The sequence below is a fragment of the Apis florea genome, unplaced genomic scaffold, assembly GCF_048593485.1.
Source record: "Apis florea isolate Af1SG1 unplaced genomic scaffold, ASM4859348v1 contig_3170_pilon, whole genome shotgun sequence".
Classification (NCBI taxonomy): Eukaryota; Metazoa; Arthropoda; class Insecta; order Hymenoptera; family Apidae; genus Apis; species Apis florea.
The window spans coordinates 2,825,554-2,849,052 of record NW_028256714.1 but is presented as its reverse complement, the minus strand read 5'-3'; the positions used below and the strand labels follow the sequence as shown (position 1 = coordinate 2,849,052).

Genomic DNA, 23,499 nt, shown 5'->3' with positions numbered 1-23,499 from the left:
TGTTGTATGAAAAATTCTCGATAGATAGATTATTAAAAAATTAGCGCAAGGATTCGTTACGGGAAATTGCCAATTTTTGCCCTTTTTCTCTCTGCCATTTTCGTTTTTATTTTCGCCGGATTTAAATTTTACGTAACAATATATTAAATCGAATTTTTTGAAAATCCGAAGCAATGAATTTTTCAATTTTTTCCATCCCACGGAGCATACAAACTAATTATTAAAATTCTAATTATTAAATTCTGGCACACCAAAAAATATATTACGTTTTTTGACAAAAAAAAAATGTACATTATTTAACTTTGATTTAAAAAATAAATTTGTCCCAGAATGGAAATAAAATATAAATCATTGAGCAAACCCGTGACGACGATTATCTACGTAGAAAATATAAAAATATAGAATAATTAAGGAAGAAAAAAAAACAAATTGGTTAAATTGAATTTAAATATTCAAACATACGATGTAACCAATTCTATCCTGGCACCCATAATTCGATCATCGACACAAAACTTAAAGAGTTTAATTATCTCGTAGGGAAGAACGCGTTAAAACTTCAAAGGTGGGATAACGAAAGGGCTGTGAACGACTGTGGCTAGCGACTTAATCGATCGACGAGAACGGATTCACAAAGCGGAAAAACATTTCCGCTCGGAATGATTCCTGTTTGCCGAGTCGCTCTGCGAAGCGTGGCCCAATTCCACGGAAACCTTTTCGCCAATCGAATTTGCAACGTTTACACACCGATTTGTAATCTCCTGTTTACTCCTTGTTACGAGTTTTTCGTACGGAATTAGTCGTAGAATTGGCGCGGAACACACCGCGGAAAAGAGGGGGGAGAGAAAAAAGAGGGAACGACACGAAAACGAGGTAAAAGCAAGATGATGGACAAGCGAGCTGGAATAAAATGTATCGTTCTCTGACGTTTATGCGTTCTCGTGGTGGTGGTCGAATTTTGTTTGGGATAAAGGCAAGCTGATCGAATTGCACGGTTCAAACACGAACCGGTGTGTACCGAAAAAGAGGATTAGAACGGGATGAATCGGCGATGAATGCGGCGATATATGGAATCATTTTTGTCAGTAAATCGATTTTTCTGATTATCGACGCCGAGTGTGAAATGGGAATAATTGTCGAGTACAGTGGTTAATTTGTAATCTGGATATTTAAATCGAGAAATTGCAAGAAAAGAAAATGTGTGACATCGAAATTTTGATATTTAGAAAAGAAAGAGACGTTTGGTTGCGTGAAATTTAGAATTTATATTTTAATGAAGTGAAACAAGAATATCCATCGAATTAATTAATTTAAGGTTAGGATTTTTAAATCATAGAGAAAACGTGACTTTTATTTTAGTAAGTTTGAGAAAATAAAGAAATGTTTTATAACAGTGGAATTTAGAATTCCATTGAATTAGAATTGGGATAAAATAAGAGCAATTGTGCTAATTGAATAAATAAATTTAAGATCAGGTTGTATACGGGGGATTGTTTAAAATATGAGTATTTGAAAATTTTAATTCTGAGAAAAGAAAAAGATGTTTAATACGTGTTTGCAATATGGGATTTAAAATTCATTCTTCGAAGGTAGAATGTTACTTTGCACGCGCGGATGTAAATAAAAGAGGAAACGACCTGGAAATGCATTGGTTAAAGAATCAAGAGGGAAAATATTTCATCACGATAAAGAAGCTTATGGTTAATAAAATTTATTAAGAAGAAAGAACAATAACGCGAATAAAGAAATTTTATTTCTTTTTTCATAATGAGAACTTGGATGTAACATTTATGCGAATTTTTTTATATATATATATAAACAAAATAACGTGATTATAAAATTGAAATATAAATTATTATTAAGATTATAAATGTGAAATATGAAATTTAATGATACTATATTTATATGAATATACTATTTTCGTATCTATTGCCAATTACCCAACTTTAAATAAGTTCTTATTATTGGCAGTCACTCTACTTATACAATATTGGATATGAATCTTTGATATGAACTATAATAAATAAACAATTAATTTGTTAAGCATTAATTGTTGAATTATTTTTAAAAATTGTAGCTAGAAATCAGAATTCCTATTTGTCCCTCAACATGTACAATCTCTTACTGAGTAGACGATAATCTACTCTATAAAAAAAAAAAAAGAAAAAAATAAACACAAGCATAAAATCATCCAGAGCAACGATAAAAAAGCCTAAAAAGAAAAAGAAAAAAAAATACCAAATGGAAAACTATCAAACGGATGAAATGGAATGATGTCGATCTGCTTATCCTTTAAAAAAAAAAAAAAAAAAAAAGAAAAAGAAAGAAAAAACAAAACTATCGAACAGCACGGATGAAATGGATCGTCAGTCGCAGCTAATGTTTCATCACGTTCCGTAACGACGAGGTCTCGTTCTACGGTTTGCTTATCCCCAACCTCTCGTGTACACGGGGCCCACGCTCGTCGAACATTGGCCAATATCACGCACTGTTTTCCCAGTACGCGTCGGATACGAATTTACATATGGCTCGTGTAACACGCGTCGTAAATCGTGAAGTCGCGGAGAGAGGGGAGGAGAGAGAGAGAAAGAGAGAGAAAACAGGCCAGCATCCGGTTAACCCGGTGGATGAAAGTGGGCCACCAGTTATTGTTGGCCACCAGGATTTTTGAAAAAGTCCCTTCGACCAGTCATCGGTCTCTAAAAGCCGCATAAGCGTCGCCGTTAAATCCATTTTTCAACGCTGGTCGATCGACTGCCGTTGGAATTTTTTAACACCCTTTACCTTCAATTTTTTCTCCTCTTTCCTCCTTTTCTTCTTTTTTATATTTGCTCTTTCTCTCTCTTTTTTTTTTTTTTCAAAAAGTAAAACTCGCGCCACGCGAGTTCTATTTCGTTTTTTCCCTTTCTTCTTCTTCTTCTTCTTCTTTTTAGTCTTTCCTCTCCTCTTCTTTGGATGGAATCGTTTGGAGAACGCCGACCTGATTTCACGAGCTAATGGATGCAATGACGACATCACGAATCGGATCTAAAGCTCGAAAGGATCATACTCGACTCTCGAATGGGATCTCCCGTGTTATCGAAATGGGATATATTTAGGGATTTTTAGTGGCTGCAATGGGGCCACGATGAATCTTTCACACAGATATTTTAGAATATTCTCTGTGTCGTGTCGTAATGTTGATACGGTTAGAGATTTTGCGGATAATGGCACTTTGCGATCCACGAGAACCACTCGTGGGAGCAATGAGAAATTGTAAAATTGGGCGTATTAGAGTGAAAATAATATATATATATATATATATATATATATATATATATATATATATATATATATATATGAGAGAGAGAGAGAGAGAGAGAGAGAGAGCTTTCAATAGTCCGGATTTTTCGTGTAAGATAATTTCTGTAAAATAAAACTGTGATTTTTTATTACGATTAAAATAAATATAATAACAAATATAAACATAATAACAACGTGGAGAATAAATCCTTGAATATTCTAAGCAGAAATTATGCTGTTAAATTCGTCTGACATTCTCGATAATTTCGATACAATTTAATTTAATATTTTATTGATAATTTCTCCGGTATTGTAGAGACTGCATAAACAAAATTTATGAAATCATTAACCGAATAAACAATAATTAATTGGTTTCGCGAAATCATGAAATCAAATGAATATTAATTAATTATTTTAGAAATTTACCGATAGAAAGTTATCGAATATTTATAAAACAAAATTTTTCCTTTCAACGAAAGAAAGAACGCAAGTTTTTATCATTTTAAAAATTGAACGAATAAACTTTTATATACATTTTGGAAGAAATACCACGTCGTTCAAAATTTTGTACGTGTCAAACAAGGATCCTTTTAAACAAGTGCTTCGTAAAATATGGGAAATGTACAAGCACGATTCGCTCCGTTTACCTTTCATGCGTCGTCATTAATCTTTGAATCTTGGAGCCGAGACAATTCTTATCGTTCTTAAGCCACCCTCGAGCAAATTTTTATTCACCCTTAGGGGTGGTCGTAGATTAATCCTACGACCGATATCTTTCCAAATTTTCCCGGACACCTGGTTGATTCACCGCTGCATTATGCCGGGACACGCACGCGACGTTTCCCCTTCTGTTTCTTCCACGACACCCGATCAAATATTCTCGAAAATATATTGGTCGAGAAGAGGGGAAGAAATTTTTTATCCTCGTATTTTTGCCTCTCCATTCTCCTAGTAATCCTGCCAAATCTTGCGAGAGCATTCTCAGCATTCATCTGTATGTATCGACATTTCTTCTTTTTTTTTATTAAGATTATCCTATTGGCGAATATTGGATTTAGATTTCGAAGTTTTATGCAATAAATATATTTCACATATTTTACACGAACGACGTAAGGGAATAACTTTAAAGATAATAATTTCTAGACTTCAAACGAACGAAGTCGATCATTAGAAGCAATATTTGTTATTGATTTTGTTTCAAAATTTTTTAAAACTTTTTATCAAATTGAACAATCTTCGAAATTTTGCTTTTGAAATTTGATAGTCCATCGCACGTCCATTGCATTTCTCTCGATATGACAATATCGATTACCACAGAGAAGCATCGTTGTAAAGCATTCCGCATTACTTTACGATAAAAAATTTCTCGTAAATATTAGAATTACTTTGGAATCGAATCTTAAACGAAACGAAAAGGATTTTCATTTCAAACAACCGGGAAGATCACGAGTGGAAGCTATCGTGTACACCGGCTGTCTATGAAATTCCACTCGCAACCCTCGACGTCTCGTCTCATTATCGTCGCTCGAGACGAATATTACATCCCTAATAAACCTGTAACCCGATACGGAAACAGGGGCTTCCCGGTTCCTGGCTACCCGTTTTTAGCATAGATGGTGCCGCTTTCAATATTCCAACGGCCGTCAGACTGAAAGACTCGCGATGACATTGAAAGCAATGTCATTGGCGGAGTGACAGACAGACTTCAGACACTTTAATTAGAAGCGCGTAGCTCCAGGTGAAATCGGTAGTCGAAATAATAATGGGCGGCGAGAGAGGACATATCGATCTCGACGACTAATAGGCATCACCGTGTTGATTACGAAGTTGGAAGGAGCGGAATGAACAAAGTGACAGGAAACGCCATTCCGGAATGGCTTTTCAATGTGAAGCCTCCCTCGATCGATAATGTCGGATCGCAATCTTCTTCTTTTTTTTTTTCTTTTTCCCCTCCCCCTCCTTTCTTGCGGTTTTAGGAAAAGAAAAGGGAGGAGAATTATCTTTGTGACAATTTTTTACTGTATGGAAAGATTATCGTGGACGATGTCAAGTGATAAAATGTGAAAATAATATGGGAATAGAGATTGTCGAAGAAAGGGTATATATTATAATATTCGAGAAAATCGTGGACAGAGTTAAATTTTGAACGAAGGATATAATCGTTAGCTACTAAAGTAAATTTTTGAGATTGATGTCCATTGTGATATAGAAACTGATATGGAATAAGGGATGCCATGTATGAAATCGGAATTTTGATAGAAATACAGTCTTAAATCATCGAATTAGAATTTTCATTATCTTTCTTAACGAAATTGACAAAGGAATAAATTCGAATGGTAAAAAGAACATTTGAGAGAATTATGGGCAAAGTTAAATTCTAATAAGTTTAAGTTCTCGACGATTGAAATAGGATTGCTTAAAGTTTTCGACATTTCTTATTAGTTTTGAAAAGATGTATGAATTCTGGTGGCAAAGATGTTATACTACAATTTGTTATTTTCAATGCTTGCCTCGATTATATTCGGTTCGTTGGTATACGTAGAAATATCTATTTTAATTAAATTCCATTGCAATTTAATATTTTTCATTTACGTTGCGTCTAATATTTTTCCACTTTTCCAAGATACGTTAAAATATTTCATTTTCCACGCGCCTTCTACGTACTTCAAACGAAGTTTTCTACGTACTTTGTAAAGATGTTTAAAAACAGTCTAATTTATTTGTAAAACAAAAATCGCACAAAGAAGATTATAAAATTTCAGTTCTTTTTCGTACATTAACTAAAAGAAGACATCACAGTTTTATTAAAAAAAAAAAAAAAAGAAAAAGAAAAAAAAGAAAGAAAAAGGAGAATTTCCAAGACTTTTAAAGTGTATTAAATCCAGAGATTTTTTTTTTTTTTAAGAAAATTCTTTCATCACGGATCCATTAGCTAGATCTTCGCTCTTTCATATATTTTTTACAAACTTTCACATTCATTCTCCCTCTACATTTTCCCTTCCATCCCTTTTACCTTTGCAACACGTGTCAAGGCACGACATCGCTTTGCCATTCGACATTTTCTCCTGTCACTCTTTCATCCTCGACCGAAGAACAAAGATACGATTACACCCCAATTCCCCGTGGCTGTCAACGAACATAACGAAGCTTTATCATATTCTCTCTCGAGTCTTCTTACATGTAAATGCCAATTAACATTATTCGTGTGGAAGAAGCTCAAAGATCTCGACCTAGCCACGCACACGGTGTCGAGAAAATAATTTGTCCAAATTTTGACATTTTCCAAGAATCAAAGAATTCTCACATCTTCTATAGATCTTCCAGCAAATGATTCTTTTTTAAAAATCGTCAAAGACAATTAAAATTTCTCCTTTTCTCTCTCTACTATTATATAACGTGTTTTTCTAATCCATCGATTAGGCCAGTCAAGATCCGTATCCAAAGTATCCGTTTACACTACTTTTTCACCCTCGAGAGAACAACGAAATACGATGGCAAAGTTTGGCCAACCTGTTTCGTTGACGCGACCAGTATACGAGCGACTATTCGATCCTCGTTTTCCCTCAAAACTTTCCATCGCTCTGCGTATCTCTCCTCCGTGTTGCTTCATTGTTTACAGTGTGACAGGTTGGTGTAGCTAGATGACAGCACGTACACGTGACATCGTATGCATCGCGGGGGCGGGACCGGCGAAGATGAATATTCGAGAGGAGAGTGGAGCGAAAGAAGAGGACGTGATATGACGAGGCTCGACAAGAGAGACGAGAGGCGAACTTGACGCGCTTTTCACGAGCCAATAAGAACAGGGACGGGGGAGCATAATGGAATGCCGGAAGAGAATTTATCTTTACCTTTCCTCCGTCCTCCTGGGGAATATTTTACGTGTCCCTTTTTTCTCCTTCTTCTTCTTTTTTTACGAGTTAAGCTTAAAAAGTATTTTAATAAAATACAAAAGCGAGACTAGGAGTTGTTTTCGTGTCGAGGAGTTTCCCTCCCCCCCCAATTTTTTTCAATATTTTACAAAGTATTTTGCACGCGTTCTAAAACGCGCGGTTTAATTTTAGGCCTCGACTTATCTCGAGCCGAGCTCGAGTAACTTTACTCGTTATCGAGTTCGTAATTCCAACACGGATTTCAGTAATGGAAATTCTTAGTAATCTCTTACGAGCAACGTTATCTTTATGGTTCGAACAAATATTTGTATCGAACGAAATTCTGCATCGAATTCCGAATTACTTCATATCTTGGAAATATCTTGGAAATCCTTTTTTTTTTTTTTGACATTTCGTTATTATCCATCTCTGTATCTCTCTGTATTCGATCTTTAATTTAATATTTATACAAAATCATTATTCTTCGGTAGGCAACGCTCTCCTAAATGCACGACAACTCTCATCGTCACCTCCTTTCAGCCTGGTATAAATCCTCGAGCAATCTCTGCCGTGTCCTCGAAAACTTGAAAGAACAATAGCGTCGCGAGCGGATCGCGTCCTCGCGGCTCGTTGCTCCCAAGACTCTCGTCTCGCTTACGCTCATTAGTCAACGTTGATTCCTTTTCTTCCGAAGATGCTTCATTGTTTACAACCCGATTGTTCCGCCACGTATAATATCTCTCCCTCCGCGAACACCAGGCGCGAAAATGGCCAGGAAAGAAAAAAGAAAAGAAAAGGGAGACAAGGGAAGGCTAAACCTAAGGGGATATGTAAGTGAAGAAAAGGCGAGGCAAAATCGTGAAAGGATGAGATGAGATCGTAGGAAAGAATAGAATTGGAATAAAATAAAATTTACATCAAGATTAAATAACTCGAGAAGAAAATAAAAATATGAGTATACGTTTACCCAGTGAATTACCTAGTGAAACGATAAGATGTTTAAAATTATGAGAAAGGGGAGAATAGAAAACTGGAATAAAGTGTATTATTAATGATAATTTGAATAAAAATAAAACAAAGGTTCCTGTACTCGTTGAAATAAGTTACATATGCATGCATCCATTCAACCGAATAATGTTTCGTTCGATCATCGACTTAAACCCATCACTCGAATCCTACATTACTCGAAACACATATCGGCCTGTGTATCATCCAACTGTCTCCAATTAATAACACATAAGAAATTAAATATTCGAGAAAATAGAGAAGAAACCAGCAATACAATATGAATACACACCCAACTTATTTCAGAAACGACAGGCTCGATAAAATTGCGGTATAATTAGAAACGTATTATTTAAATAAAATCGATGACTCACGCAATACCGAAACTTGATAGATAACGTTTCACCCGATCACTGACTTAAACCCATCACTCGTAGATATCGCGACGCGTCTGTAGATCACTCAAGACACGTATCCTTGTGCCAACGTGCATCAACCCCGTTCCAAACTAACCACGTAAGAGGTCAAATATCCGAAAAAGGGAGCCAAGAAGAGGGAATCAAGAGGGACCAGCAAGATAATATAAATACACCTAACTCTCTATCAGAAACGAAACGAGGTAGATACGGGACTCGATAAAATTGCAGAGGACGGGGAAAAGCAAAGAAAAGGAGGGCAGAAAGAAAGAAGAGAATAAGCGGACGGGTAGAACGAGTACAGAATAGAATGCAATAAGATGAGACTTACATTAGTGTGCGCTACGCGTCGTAGAATTGACGTGCTCCTTATAAAGCCGAGGGCGAAGGATAGAAGACGCGAACGAAGAAGGATGGAACGAAACAGAGGCGCTTTGGTCGGGCGAGAGAGATAGTAGAAAGTAGGAAGGCACGTCGTGGCTCCTGCACGACGTGGAAGCCCGATTGTTCTCCGCAACCGACTGTGTCTCATTACTTCGAATTGGCTGGCCGTAGACAATGCCACCTGGTAATACGGTTATCCGGAAGATGGTTTTCACCAGCCTCCTCCTCATCGTTTCGTCGTCCAACCCCCCTCTACCACCTTCTCAGACCACCCTGCATAGAGTATAAATCTTGGAGGAAAGGGACGCCTTAGAATCCAAGAAGACGGTTCCTCGGGAAATTTTTAAAAAGATACTTTTCAAAAATTCTATTTTTTTTTTTTTTTATCTATTGCGATTTTTCTAGAGTTAAATTAAGAGGATAAAAAGTGAGTATAAGTCCAACCTTTCTGCTCTCAGACTTGCATGGACAATATAAATTTTGAACGAAAAGGGTGCTTTAACTTTAGAGAGAGAAGGTTGCTTGAAAATTTTGAAAAAGACATTTGTACAAAAATTGTATAGATATATATTTCTTTCTATTTTTTCTTTCTTTGTCGTTATCTATTGCGTATAACTATTTCTCTAGAGTTAAGAATTAAGAGGATAAGCTGGGCACAAGTTTGACGGTGAAAGAAAGTCGGAAAGATGCTGACAACGGGGGCCATCGCCAACCAGCAGGAAGGAGATAAAGATCGAAGATTAAGCCGCGATACGAGGCGAAGAGATGACCCAGAAGATTTTCCAAGATGGTTTAGCTAACCGGTGATTTCGATCGGTGTACGTATGGTGGAAATGGGATCGTTCCTTTTTGTCGTTGGTCTTTTTCTCGTGGATAGGGGAAAGAATAGTATCAAGTCGAGGCAGATCGTTGCTTTCGGAAAAGGTTCGGTTTTTTTTGGAAATGGAGGAGTTTTCGAACAGACATTCGGGTGTTAAGGGATTGTGGATTAGAGAGATTAGTCTTTCAGATTGTAATAAAATATATCTTAAATTAACGATAGAGAATATCAAGTTTTGTATCTGCTATCCTTGCTTTTGAAACATTTTTCCTTTTTCTTTTTTCCATACAATTCTCTCGAGGAACGAAAACTTCGTTGAAAAATTCGCGTATTCGATAATTGAAAAAAAAAAAAAAAGAGAAAACTGGCAAGTTTGATGTTATTAGAGTAGGAGTAGAAAATAAACACTCGATAAATTCTCGATAAGTTTGGCAAGAATCAAGCGATCGACGTAGGAATCAAAGAGATCGTATAACCCGGGACCAAAGCGTGATCTTCATTTCAAATCAACCGGTTCGCTCGGGATATTACATCGGATGGAAAGTTTAATAGGCGAGGATAGGGAGGGGGGGAAGAGGGGGGAAGGGAGAAGAAGCGAAATAAGAGATCCGCGGAGGAAGTTTCTCTCGACGAGGGAGGAGATGAGAATCGAAGATTAACCGACGACACGACTTTGGATCGGACAAGATGACGTTTCCAGCTCGGCCTCGCTTCCCTCGGCTGCTCTGCATTTCAAATCCGCGAAAAGCCGGCAACCTTCTCGTCACGGACGGCCGATTCACTCGGCCCGGACAGCCCCTAGTTTGGGCAGAGATCGATCGATTTTCTTTTCCAATAATCTATCGTTACTTTTCTTCTTTCTTTTCAATTCTGTGTCGCGCAAATTGTTGGCTCGAAGAAAGATGTGCCTCTTTGGCAACGCGATCTTGATTGTTTCGTTTTTTCTTTTGGAACAGGTGTGATTATTTCCTATTTGATACTGGATATAATATAAAAGAAATTGGGATCGAGATTAATATTTAATATGCACGCTTGTTCAAGTGTGTAATACGAGGTGTACTTGTGCATGTAAAAATTTATACAGCGAAAATGAAATGAATTTTAAATCAGATTTGATACAAGTTACTTTAAGAAACTTGTAAGTATACGTCGAGTATGATTCTCTTCCTTCCAAGATGGATATATTATACTAAATTCCTGTTTCGAATCACTTTTGCGATGCTCCCTATGAATTCCATAAAAATAGATTGAAAATTTCTCTCGAAGAGAAACACAGCTCTCGAGCTTTCTTCCCTGATTCCCTTCGAGATCCTCGAGGGCTCTTTGTTGTTCCCTTCGTGCACAGGCATATTTTCTTCCATAAGCAACGAGCGTTCGATATCCTCGAAACCGTACACGCATCTCCAAAATTGCTATTTTTCCAAACCCGCGCTCGATTCGAAAACTCGGATTGGGGAAAGGAGTTCCGTGGAGAAACTCTTCCGCGTTCGAGATCGAGAGGTTGGACGTTTCCATCAGAAGTTGCTCGATGGAAGATGCAAGAGAGGGAAAGAGAGAGAAAAAAAGAGCGGAGGAAAGAAAAATAAGAGGGAAAAAGGGGTGACGAATGAAAGGGGCGAGGGATCTATACTTAAGTCGAGAAAGTTTTGATGAAATCGTGGTTAAATTTCAATGAGGGAAAGAAACAGTGAAGGAAATCGGTTCGAAATTTAATCGAACGCGAGGAAGAGGAGTAATAGACAAGGAATAGATCGTTAAGCATTATCCTCCTATTGTTTTATGCAAACGCAATAATCTCTGTAATTGCTCTAACGTTTGTGCATATTCAATTTATTCTTGTACGAGAACACTCCTGTTCCCCCGATTATTCCCCCTATTATGTATATCGTTCTACATTGGAATAAATTAGTTCAGATGGCTTTTATTTAACATTTAATCTCCTCTGTGCAACAACGAGATTTCTTCTTCTCTTTTCCTAATCGAGAGTAAAATAAAATTTAATCACCATCACTTGCAATTTCATATCTATCAATTTTAAATACTATTATATTGTAAGACAAACTTTAAGAGTATGCTTATACTTCAAATATTATAAAAAAAATTTAAAAAGATTTAATGAAATAGAGGGTTAATTAATTAAGAATTTATGGAATTCATTCTTATACGCATAATCAAATTCAAAATTTTAAATAAATTTTAAATAACTAATAATAACAATAATACAATAATAGTAATAATGCATCGAAAAAAAAAAACTTTCTCATTAATTTTCTCGCAGAAGCATATCGAAATATCTCGCAGAGTATTCTTCAGAATCCATGAATATTCAACAAGATGAGTTCGAATCGTCTTTGAATTTTTTTACTATCTTAAAAGCGCAACGAAATCTGCATAGAAATCTCCCCTGTTGACCAATTTGCCCCAGTTACCGAACTTCTAACCAACGTTAAACGTCTCGACGGCCGATATATGGCGGCGGCTCCTCGTCCCGAGGAACGTGTATATAGATATAGGCAAACGTGAGGACGTTGAGAATAATAAAATGGCGGTTGTCAGGTCGTAGCCGAAGAAGAAGAAGCTTTTCGCGATCCTCGTTCCGGAAATCTCGTAATAAAGTGTTTCATGGGATATTTACGACAGCGTTTCATGATTTATTTATGCGATTTTATTGGAAAATTTTAAAGCAGCCATTCGCTCAGATTGTGATTCCGCGGTCTTCACTTCTCGATCGTATAAAAATACTGGGCTCCTTTATTTTTAACAAATCGTATTATCGTTAATCCGCAATCAATATAGGAAAGTTAATTTCGAAATTAAATTTAAATTCGATAATTTCCCGATTTTCCAGTTCCAATTCTGATCATCTAATACGATGGATTTTATTTTTTCTTTTTTTTTAAAGTTTATTTCATTCTTGAAACAAAATTTCATTAAGGATTGTTCCTCTCTATGATTTCGATCATTTTATTATTATTAAACTTTAAAATACCGAATTATATAAAGTAGTTTTGGTTTCAAAACTTATTTTACATTTATGGAGCGGAAAGCAAGAGACGATTTCTCGTAAAAGACGAATAAAAAAAAATTTTCTCAAACTTTCCCAATCGAAACCTCGTTAACGGGAAAAAGTTTAAAAAAGAAAAATGTAAGAAGGACATCATAAAAATTATAAGATCAACTCCACTCGCCTGCATTATATTCCTCCCCTCCTTATTTACCAACACGTTATCCATCTTCCAAACTTTTCACATAATTAAATCCTCGTACATCAACAATCTCGACCGATCTCTCTCGCTATCCCGAAACGAGGAAAACGGGTACAACACCGCGTAGTGGAGGCCGATGATTGTTGGATCCAAATTTAAATATGATGCGTTAACCACCACGATATCCACGGTTTTTTCCTTCGGCACGAGGAACGAAGGACGATCCCTCGCCTCGTACGTTTGCTCGAGTGTGCACAAAGTAATCATTTCCCCGTCGAACAATAGCCACCCTTATGCATGTTTCAGCAGTTGGCCGGACCCGGGTGGACACCTTTCGACCAAGTCGAAAGGGAAGGAGAGGGAGAAGTGAATGGAGGGGGGGGGGGGAGAGAGAGAGAGATAGGAGGAGACAAAGAGAAAGAGCAGAAGTCCTCGACAACGTCTCGAGATGGTAGCCCGAGTGCGTCCTGTGCTTGCACTTATCTTTGTGCCACTGTTTACCCAACCACCAAGACAGACCATTTACCATAACGAGGGAAACGGAAGCTTGGAGCAGAACTCCTTAACGCCCGGCGAAAGCTTGCAACAATGGTTTTGTCCGACCTTTCTCTCCCTACCAAAGAGAGAGGCCTCTGCCTTCCTTCTCCACGCGCTCCTTACCTACCACCTACCTCTCTCGCCGTATTTTACACGACCCTTCCGTTTGCTCGTCACACCGGCTCGAGTTCCTGCTCGAGCGACGACCGAGGGTGTAATCGCGCTAATCTCTCGCGGATGTCGCTTTTTAGTGGCGAGAAATCGATTACAAGAATCGCGTGATCGAGATCTTTGTTATGATTAGGGCGTGTTGGATTCGTTTGTCTAGTAAAGTAGGATTATTTTATTAAGTTTTTTTAATTCGACAGTTTTTTTAGAAATAGAGTTTATTTTAATTGTAATCCTTCGAATCGAGATCTCTATTTTAATTAGGGAGAGTTAGATTTGTTTAATAACGGATTCTTTTAGTTGATTCGATGGATTTTTAGAAATAGGGGTTACTTTATCCATTTGTGAAATTGGATTAACTTGGCTGCCAATTTCAATTGCGAGGGATCCATGGTAACTTCGTCAAAGAAAATAGAATTTCGATCTTTTTGTTAATTCTGGTAAAATTTCATTTGCTGGAACCACTATTCTTTCTTACAAGTACATTTTCTGTCTTCTAATTTACTCTAATTCGTATGGCTCGCAAATTTCAAAACATAAATTAAAACGTTCCGTTATTCTCTCGTTTGTAGTATTAATTCGTAGTGAATCGATCGTTGCTTACAATATCTTCGATACGCGAAGAATTATTCCGTTTGCAAAATTGTTTCCAAATATTCGAAATATTTTTATTCGTAGTAATTTTATAACGAGCTCTACCGCACATATAATTCCAAACTCTCTTCATCCCAACAAATTCTACGATACTTCGAGCCACGATTCTACGGTAATTGCTCTCCACTCGAGCGCAATCCCATATTCTCAATATTCGTGATGCGAATGAAGAAGGGTGATCGGTTGATTGCGAGTTTGGTTACCCCCCTTTGTCGATCGAGTCCGTGGACGTGGACAATCGACCTCTCTATTGCCTCTCTGAAGAGTGATCGGAGTGTCTTCGATGGCGAATTCGGGAATCGATGAGCATCGAAATGGGGCGACGTTGCCCACAGCGTAAACAGCGCGGCCGAGATCGTGGAGGAAGAAAAGCGTGAAAAGCTCGCGTCGTGACAAACGAAACACTTTCCGCTTCGAAAAAAATCCGGAAACGGTGACCTCCGCGTTGTCTTTTCGATCTATCGTTCCTTTGCAATTACTTTTTTTGGCAATTAGGTCGGTGAAATCTACCTGGAACGATGGGAGGAGGGAAGCGGATTGTTGGAATTTGAAAAACCTGCGCGCTGCTTCCAAGGATCGATGCATCGTGCGGATTGAGTTTTTTTTTTTTCAGATCCAATGAAAGCGAAAGAAGGAGGAAAAAAATTGAAAAATAAGATCGGAGAGGATAAGTTTACGCGATTAAAGAGTTCGTTCGAAAAGTATGCGAGAAAAGTTAATTTTTATTACAGACGAATTAAATGAGGATGGATCAAATGATGATTCGTGTATATTCGTGGAAATCGTGGATCGATGTTGGATTCAAACTGTCTTCTTTTTTGCAGCAGCAGCAGCAATTTAAAGTTGGAAGTAACGTGGGCGAAAGTTAACAGTTAATCCTTCCCCTTATGATTTTTTTAGTAGCTATTTAAACGAAGATCAGTTGCTATGCAGTTATTGTTAACGTTAGCGCAACCGGCTTGTAAATTGGTTGTTTAAATGGCCATCGTCATTGAGATAATAATATGAAAATTAATAATAATGATACATTGCATATGTAATTTGTTTTTAACAATAGAACATAACGTTTGTAACGTGTATATACGTAATTATACTACGCGATGATTTTAATTAAGGTAATAATGTGAAAATCAATACAAATTATGTACACAGTGTATTTAATGTTATTAATTTTTAATAGATAATTTTTGTCTCGAGAGCAATTCTATCCTCGATACAGTTGATTATTAAAATTAATTATGTTCTAAAAATGTTCTGTCAGCTTTTAAGTTTCAACAGCGAAGAAATTCCGAAATTCGCCATTTTAACGGGTATAGCGTTAATAATTCCCAGCCCCACAAATTGAAACTCAAGAGTTAGAGTCGAAACTAAACTTTCTTATGAATACATTTTCTCCTTATGGAATTGAAACTGTAATTTCCACCACGAGTGTGACTCGATATTATAAGATACAGAGATAATATTCCCTTTTAGAACGCGCAGTTACAACGAAAGAATGGTGAAATTATGATTAATTAAAAATAATTTTTATCGTATTTTATACCACGATCTCGTTTCACAACGATCGATGTTATAATCTCGGAATCGTTGCAGCTAGCTATTCAATCAATAAAATAATAAATTACACAATATGAAAAATATATCTCACAAATTTCCTCAATACCCGATCAAGTTATTATTCGCTTCCATTAAAATTATTTTCCACCGCAAACGCATCAAAGATTCTCTCGCTAAAATTTCATCCACTTCAACGAATCTCCCCGAAAACCTTGCGCACGCGTTTACATCCGTTTTTATCCAACATTAATCCCCCGGAATCATGCCGTTCCTCTTCCACCCTCGCGTATTTATCGATTCATTAATAACAAAACAGAGAAACGTATCCACGTACACCACGGTGGAAGAAGCTTTTAAAATTTTCAAACAACCATTCCAACGGTTACACCGTTTTCACCGAGCTCGATCCATCCGGTCCAACCGTTAATTCTTTTCTTTCCGGATGAAACTAAGCCGCCCCACCCTGTAACCTTTGGTCACCATCCTCGTTTTCATCGTGAAAAACCCCTGAAATGTCGCGCATTCGGAAATTTCAATAAAAATTCAGGAATGAAAAGAAGGGGAAGAAGATATCGGATATTGATACACGCCATGAAACTTTTCCAAAAAAGATGAAAGGGAGCTTTTAACGCATCCAGCCCTTTCCTTTTGCATGCTTCACAGGTTTCACCAAAAATGTTGTAATCAATGCGCACATCCGTTTTTGATTTTGCTCCTTCTTTTACAACTGTTTACTTGTCAAAGATTAACGTTTACATTATTAAAGAATCTTCTTTGATGCCGTGTTGAATCTGTGCTAATATGATTATATTCGTGAGTATTACCTGTTTCACTGGCAAGAAAGTTATTCAAGGAAGATTTTAATGTTTCGTGATCATTTCACGCGAATTTTCTTTATCGCGTATTATTAATATTCAAAAATCATTATATCGACTTTTTCACGTTTATTACTTTTTTACTTTGCCGGATGGAAAGTCGGGCGTATGAGGGGCCGTGGAATACGAAGTCTCGGGCACGTATAAGGTCTGTTTTATGGGCGACTGGTAAAGAAAAGTTTCGAAGGTTTCCAGGGAACGTATACGGAATTTCTTCGATCCTCCAGGTGGCGGAGGAGCGATATTTCAGGTTTGTGATGAGAGGCGGCTGGATGCTTCTTTACCCCGCCGATATGAAAATATCGATAATCTTTGAAAAGTTGGTCCGCCATCCGCGGAATTCATGCTTTCTAAATTGCGGGTAAATCGTTCCCGACTTTCGCTACCCGATTTCTAATTTATATATTTCCCCAACCTTGTCCCACGTATTTCCTCTCGTGGAATAATCTGTACAACATCAATTTTGATCATCAATTTGGATCATTTCCCTCGTAAGAACTTTATCACCTTCAAACCGCATTGACGCGCAGTGAAAACTTTTCGTCTCTCTTCTTTCTCATTCTCTTTAGAACTCTCTTTTTGAGTTACGACCAACTATCTCTAATTTATATCTTCACAACTTGTACTTATATATATAAAAAGAAGAATATTTGCATCGTCATCAATTTTTATCACGAATTAAATAAAATTTCCTCTCGCAAGTAACGTTCTTCGAATTATCTCTCCAATAACTCTTTTCAGTAACGTCACTAATTTATATCTTTCCACAAGTTGGATCGTGTATAAAATAATTCTTAAAAAGTCACCACCAAAAATATAGAATTATTTTATCAAGTGTCAATTCGATACTTTTTAGAAATAGAGTTTACTTTGTTATACATTTGTGAAATCGAATTGGCTTAACTTGCTTGCCAATTTCAATTGCGAGGGGTCGACGATTTAGAATCTTAAAAATTATCTGCAAAATGCGCAAAATACAATTCTTCAAATCTCAATTTTGAACCACGCGCCATATTGCCGATAAATCATCCCTCTCCTTTTAAAAAGCCACGTCGAGGTTTTCCCGGAGGGTGGCTCGTACGTAGCGAACCCCGGGACATTTAATATACATAGAACGGCGACAGTGCAATCGATGGAACTTGCTTATTGGCAATTTGTCGAGTGGCGTGGGATGGGGGATCGAGTAACGAGGAGGTTGTTTTCCGAAGACTAGGAGGTCTACTGCCACCATCCCTCTGCCTCACGGCGTAAAATTGTCGGCCATCGGATGCGAGGATCAGGAGAGGGTTGCGAGAGGCGTCTTTCCGCGGGATGCAATTTATCCTGTCGCATTAGATTCAAAATAATTGATCCCCGGGGCTGGTGGAGGGAATGGCGAGTCGTTACTTTCGACCCGGTGATCATGGCGCCTGTTTCCAATTGGCCACGAGGAAAATAAAAACTCCGGTTCCGATGAAAAATTTCTCGAAGGTTCGGCAGGGGGATGAGCAGGGTTGGAGCGAGGTTGGCTTTGGAGCCTTACAATGGAGAATTGGTTTTCCGTGGTTGGAAAAATTTCGTGGAAGGAAAATTCGTTGGTGGATTTTTCGTAGGTTCGAAAAAAGGGTTTTTCTTGAGAGAAGATCTCGTTTTTCGAAGATGCTCGAAGAGAAGAGAAATGAGCAGTTGTGGAGGGAATATTATTACTTGTGGTTGTGATAAATGTGGATTACTGGTATCCAATGTAATTATATGTTTATTTATTTATTTACTTTTCGGATATTCAGGTTATTACATCTTTCTACAGATATGGGAAAAACGTATTCTCGGCGTAGAAGTTACGTCGTGGAGACTCATCTTTGAAATTCTCAATTTCACTTACAACAAATGTTTTTCGCAATAGACAATCAACAATTCTTAAAACACTTGTAACCGACGTGCGATAATTATATACATATTTGCACTTTTGTTGAATAATAATATACATAATCGATAATTGTAATCGAATTTCCGAATTAAATCTGAAAATCGATGAAAATTCCAACCTTTCGTCGAATGATACGTACGTATACATACATACACGTATGATTCGATTAATCGACGATTCGATTTCCATTAGATAGAAAATTAAGGAAACAAACGTTATTCTTGAACGATATGCAATTTCTCGATCAATTAAAACGGTCTGTCAATCATCCTCGAATTCCGTCCACGTGTCACCCAATTGATCAAATTCAACATCGATGTATCCCTCTTCCCCCCTCCCCCTCCTTCCCTCATCCCGAACGAGCCGCGCAAATCTGGCGTAATAATTGAATCCGGTATCAAATTTCACGACGCCTAATAGATATTGTCAAAGATAATGCGTTCCGCGACACCACCGCGCGAGGAGGGCCGCGTCGTTTAAAATGAAATTTGTATCCGCCCGCTTTCATATTCATGGTCTATTAAAATTCCCCAACTATAACGTGTACATATATATATGTGGCTGCGGGGAAATGATTGAAACTTGAATAAAACAGGGACGGGATGGATAACGGGCTATTCTCGTGTGGAATTTGTCTAATTAATAATCGCTGCATGTATAGTAGTAACGTGTGCTGCGCGAATCGTGATGCGAAATGCGCTTGAGAGCATAATTTTGTGTGGAATAGAAATTAACGAAAAAGAAAAGAGAGAGAGAGAGAGAGAGAGATGAAAGGTCGAAGGTACTCACGCATATCGAGTGCTCGAACATCGCGACTGGGCCCGAGCAGTGTCAGTAGCGCGCAGAACTTGGCAATTATTGGCAGGCAATCAGTCTTCATGGTCGCCTAGGTGCGGTGTCTTCATGGAAGCTCGTGGCAATCGCCTGGAAACACACGAGGGGAAAAAATTTACTTTTACAAGTTTTCGGGCCGAGCTCGGTAAAATTACTTTCTTCCTAGAGTTTCTCACTACTTTCTGAATGTTGGTTGCTTGGCTTCTTCTTTGATCTTCTCTTTTTTTTTTGTTCCTTTCTATCTTCTTCTGTTTTTTTTTTTTTTTTTTTTGGAAAATCGCTCGAATACACGTCGTGCCATGCACGTGGTGGAATTAAAAATTGTCGGGGAAAGGAGAGGGAAAGAGTGAAAGAAAATTGTCAATTTTAGTTAGTTCCTTAAACATATTTATCTCGTGATGAGATATATTTCTGTAAAGAAATATAATGAAAGTCAATCGTTGTTATTATTATTGATTGTATTAAAATCAATGTTACAAAGTAGAACAATACATATCCTAACTAAAAATTATCATGAATTATTGATTCTTTAAATATCTTTATCTCTAAGTGAATTATTAAAATTACTACAAACTACTCGAAAATGTTGTAGGAAAGATCTTAACGGTCTATCGATAATCGAGCATCCTTCACTATAATAAATCATGTCGTCAAAGTGGCAAGGTATCCGGCTCTTTTCGAAATAAATAGCACGAGAATAGCTCCCAATATACATTACAATACAAAATATCTACATTGATCTAGGCATCGTCGATCGTGCCAGTCATCAATCTCTCCAAAGATATATCTCATCCCTCCTTTTTCATTCCTCGTCTCGTTTTCCCAAAATCGTTATCGTTTCCTTCCCAATTTCGTTTTTTGCTTCGTCTTGAACGCGTGTGCATAAACCATCGAACAATTTTCACTTTTCATAATGATTAAACAAGCTACTCCATTTCTCGTAATTACATAAAAATGTGATAAAATAAATATGATATGTTTGTCGTTCAATATTAAATGAAATATTAAAAAAATCTATTTCTATTCTATAAAATATCACTTTTTACATACTATTACAAATTACCAATATTTGTTTTCTAAACATTGTTTTTTTAACTTTTAAGATACGATAAATTTTCTATTATTCTCACTCGTCGTAACATCCATACATTGAAATAAATAAGAAATTTCCATTGTAAAATATTCTATTATTGGAAAGAATCGGGTTTTACGATCTATCTATGCTTCGTTATATTAAATAATGAGAAAAATGCAACGAATTCACACTATTGTTATAATTAATAGCCACAGATGTCTATGCGACTATGTTCCAACGCTATTCAAAGAATTCAAGTAAATTCAAAAATAAAAATAAATACGGCCATCCATCAAATGTTAGGTGGAGATTTGGGAAGCATCGTCGGTAGAGAGTAAAATTTTCAACTATCGTGTAATTCCGTAAGTGAACGAGGGTGAAAATGGAACGGGGAAGTTGATCGACTCACGTTGGGTAAAACCACGAGCGATTCGCTCGTTCCTTTTGCTTGGCACGCTGCTGGTCGACCAGTCAGCCTCTCGGTGGTCTCTGTGGTACGTGTGTCGCCTGAAGAAACACAGGGAGGGAGACTGATTCGAGTAATCGAGTCCCCGCTCAATTAGCCTAACTTTGCATTTTTGCGTTCCTGTGTTTGGACGAAAGGCTAAGAGAAAACGGATGAGGGAAAGGGTGGAGTTATTTGTAAAATGGGATATCTGTTAAGATCTCGTCGCTATCGTTCGATGATCCATCAGAGAGAAGAAAAGAGGAGAAAAGAATCGAACACTTGTCTGGATAAAGTAATTAGTGATGCAATTGATTATGATTAAGAATGCTTTTTTCGTATATTTGAATTTCTGATGGCGATTGCAAAGAGTTGTGAAAAAAAATTTGAAAAGTGCACGACGATGATTGATAAAGTTTAATTAAGGGTAAACTTTGGTTGAGATAGTTATAAAAGATTCGAGAAGTGTAAGATAAATTTTTCTGAAGAATCTGTAATATTTTTCCAAAGATATTTCAGAAAATTCTAAAGAGTTTTGACCCGTCAAAGAATATATAATTTTTGAAAATTGTTAATATTGTATCTTAGAGATTTTGATAATTTGTTTCATAAATTTTTGGGATTTTTTTTTTTTTTTTGGAACTTCTAAAGTTCCTACATCTTATGGATAACCGAAGGATCTCATAGATCTTCAAGAGTTTCGATATCTTCGATACTTGCAAACGTCTAGACTCCTGTAACTCTTGGAACACTGAAATCACCGCAAACTATCGAGATCTCGAATATCCTCCGGAAACCCTGGAGACCACTGAAACCCAGCCAACATTCCCGAAAACTCTAGAGACTACTGGATCCTTGTAACCATTCATTTGCAGTCTCCTTTAAAGATCCATACTCAAATACATCTATTTTCATAGATCTGGAATCACTTTTCACAAAGTTTCTTCTTCGATATCGTTCACGTTTCAGTTTAGCTACTAAATGAATTTCAATCAAACTTTTTACAGATTATTTGAGAAAAAGTTCTTTTTTTCTATCAATTAATTACAATAGGGAATCGCATTTACATAGAGCATCAAAGAGTCACATCTTTTAAAAATATTTTTGCAATACACTTTGAATCATTTATTGCTCGCTGTTTTCGTATTCGACGCATCGTATAGAAAATGTCGATTCTCCTATCGAAGCTCAATTACGAACACGATAGAACAATATTCACCTCGATTTTTACAACAGATTATTTAAACAATGTTATATTATAGTAACTAGATTTGTACACAATATTAAATATTCTCATTAACGAGTTACTAATTGCAATTATAACAAACGTAACTGCAATTATATCACTGAACACTGCCTATTTCATGAGGATCCACGTTATGGAATATTTCGTATAGGCGGCCCTTTTTCGTTCTATCCGCAAATAATTAACCACGCTCAACCACGATTGCCTTTTCACGGGTTCGATGAGCGATACACACATTTCGGTTATATATTTAAAGGAGGCATTGCGATATCGATCGTTCGATATCAATGCAATACCTCGTTATCCATTATCGACACGTTCATCCAAGTGCTTTCCATCCAAGAAATTTCCCAATATGATATCGCTATACTTCCACATTATGATACGAACGCTCGTTCTTTCCGCTCGATTTCATACGTTTAACCTGTTCACCTACTCGATTTTCAAGATTATTTTTTCCCATTTCTACTTTTCCTTTATTTCTTATTTTTAATACCTTGACATTCAAACTTTAAAATTGTTATTTGAATTTTCTTAGTAAATTATATTATCATTTTTAACACAAATGCAAAGAAGTTTAAAAATTATTCGTGCAAATTAAATTTCAATCTTTTCAACAATGTAAAATTTATTGGAATCCTCAACATCTCAATTTTTCCCCCCGAAAAGGGGGAGAAAAACTTCAAAATTTTAAAATTACGTTTCGAGTAGAAGAAATTACTCAGGCACGAAAAAGGCCTTACGACACCTAAAGGCCTCTGAGAGCCTTAATTCTAATCCCCATCCTTATATACGCTTCTCAAAATTTTCCAGCGGTTAAAAGGAAATACAAGGATGGAGCGAGGGTTAGCTAGGCGTGCAAAAGGGAGGAAGAAGTTTCGCCGTTAAAGGCAGGACAAGAACGGTTCCCGAACGAAATTTTTCGAGACCCGGAAGTAGTTTCCAAGGACTTGGACCGTAATGACGAGGACTGCGCCCGGGTCAATTCCTTTCTGCTGCCGTGGCGGAATACATTCGAGGTTTTATGGGCCAGCGAGACTCGCGGATTGTAGCTAACCGAATGCTCGAAAGACAGCGCGGAGCCTCGAACTTTGCTCCGACGAAAGAGCAAAAAGAGAAGGAGTTTTCGCCATTTCCAAAATTTCACGAATTAAATCGAATCGACGTGAGAATATTTCGTGGAAGAATTCGATCCGAGGAACGGAAGATTTATTTAACTT

General features: G+C 37.1%; 1 protein-coding gene across 2 annotated transcripts in view; it reads right to left on the bottom strand.

Annotated features, from left to right (window-relative positions):
• Positions 1 to 23,499, bottom strand: part of LOC100871767 (discoidin domain-containing receptor 2) — a 137,052-nt gene that overhangs the window by 53,397 nt on the left and 60,156 nt on the right. For both annotated transcript variants that reach the window (XM_003692922.4, XM_031915940.2), the window contains exon 2: positions 19,469 to 19,603. In XM_003692922.4, the coding sequence (XP_003692970.1) occupies positions 19,469 to 19,559 (91 nt within the window). In that variant the 5' untranslated portion in view covers positions 19,560 to 19,603. The remainder of the gene's footprint in view (positions 1 to 19,468; positions 19,604 to 23,499) is intronic.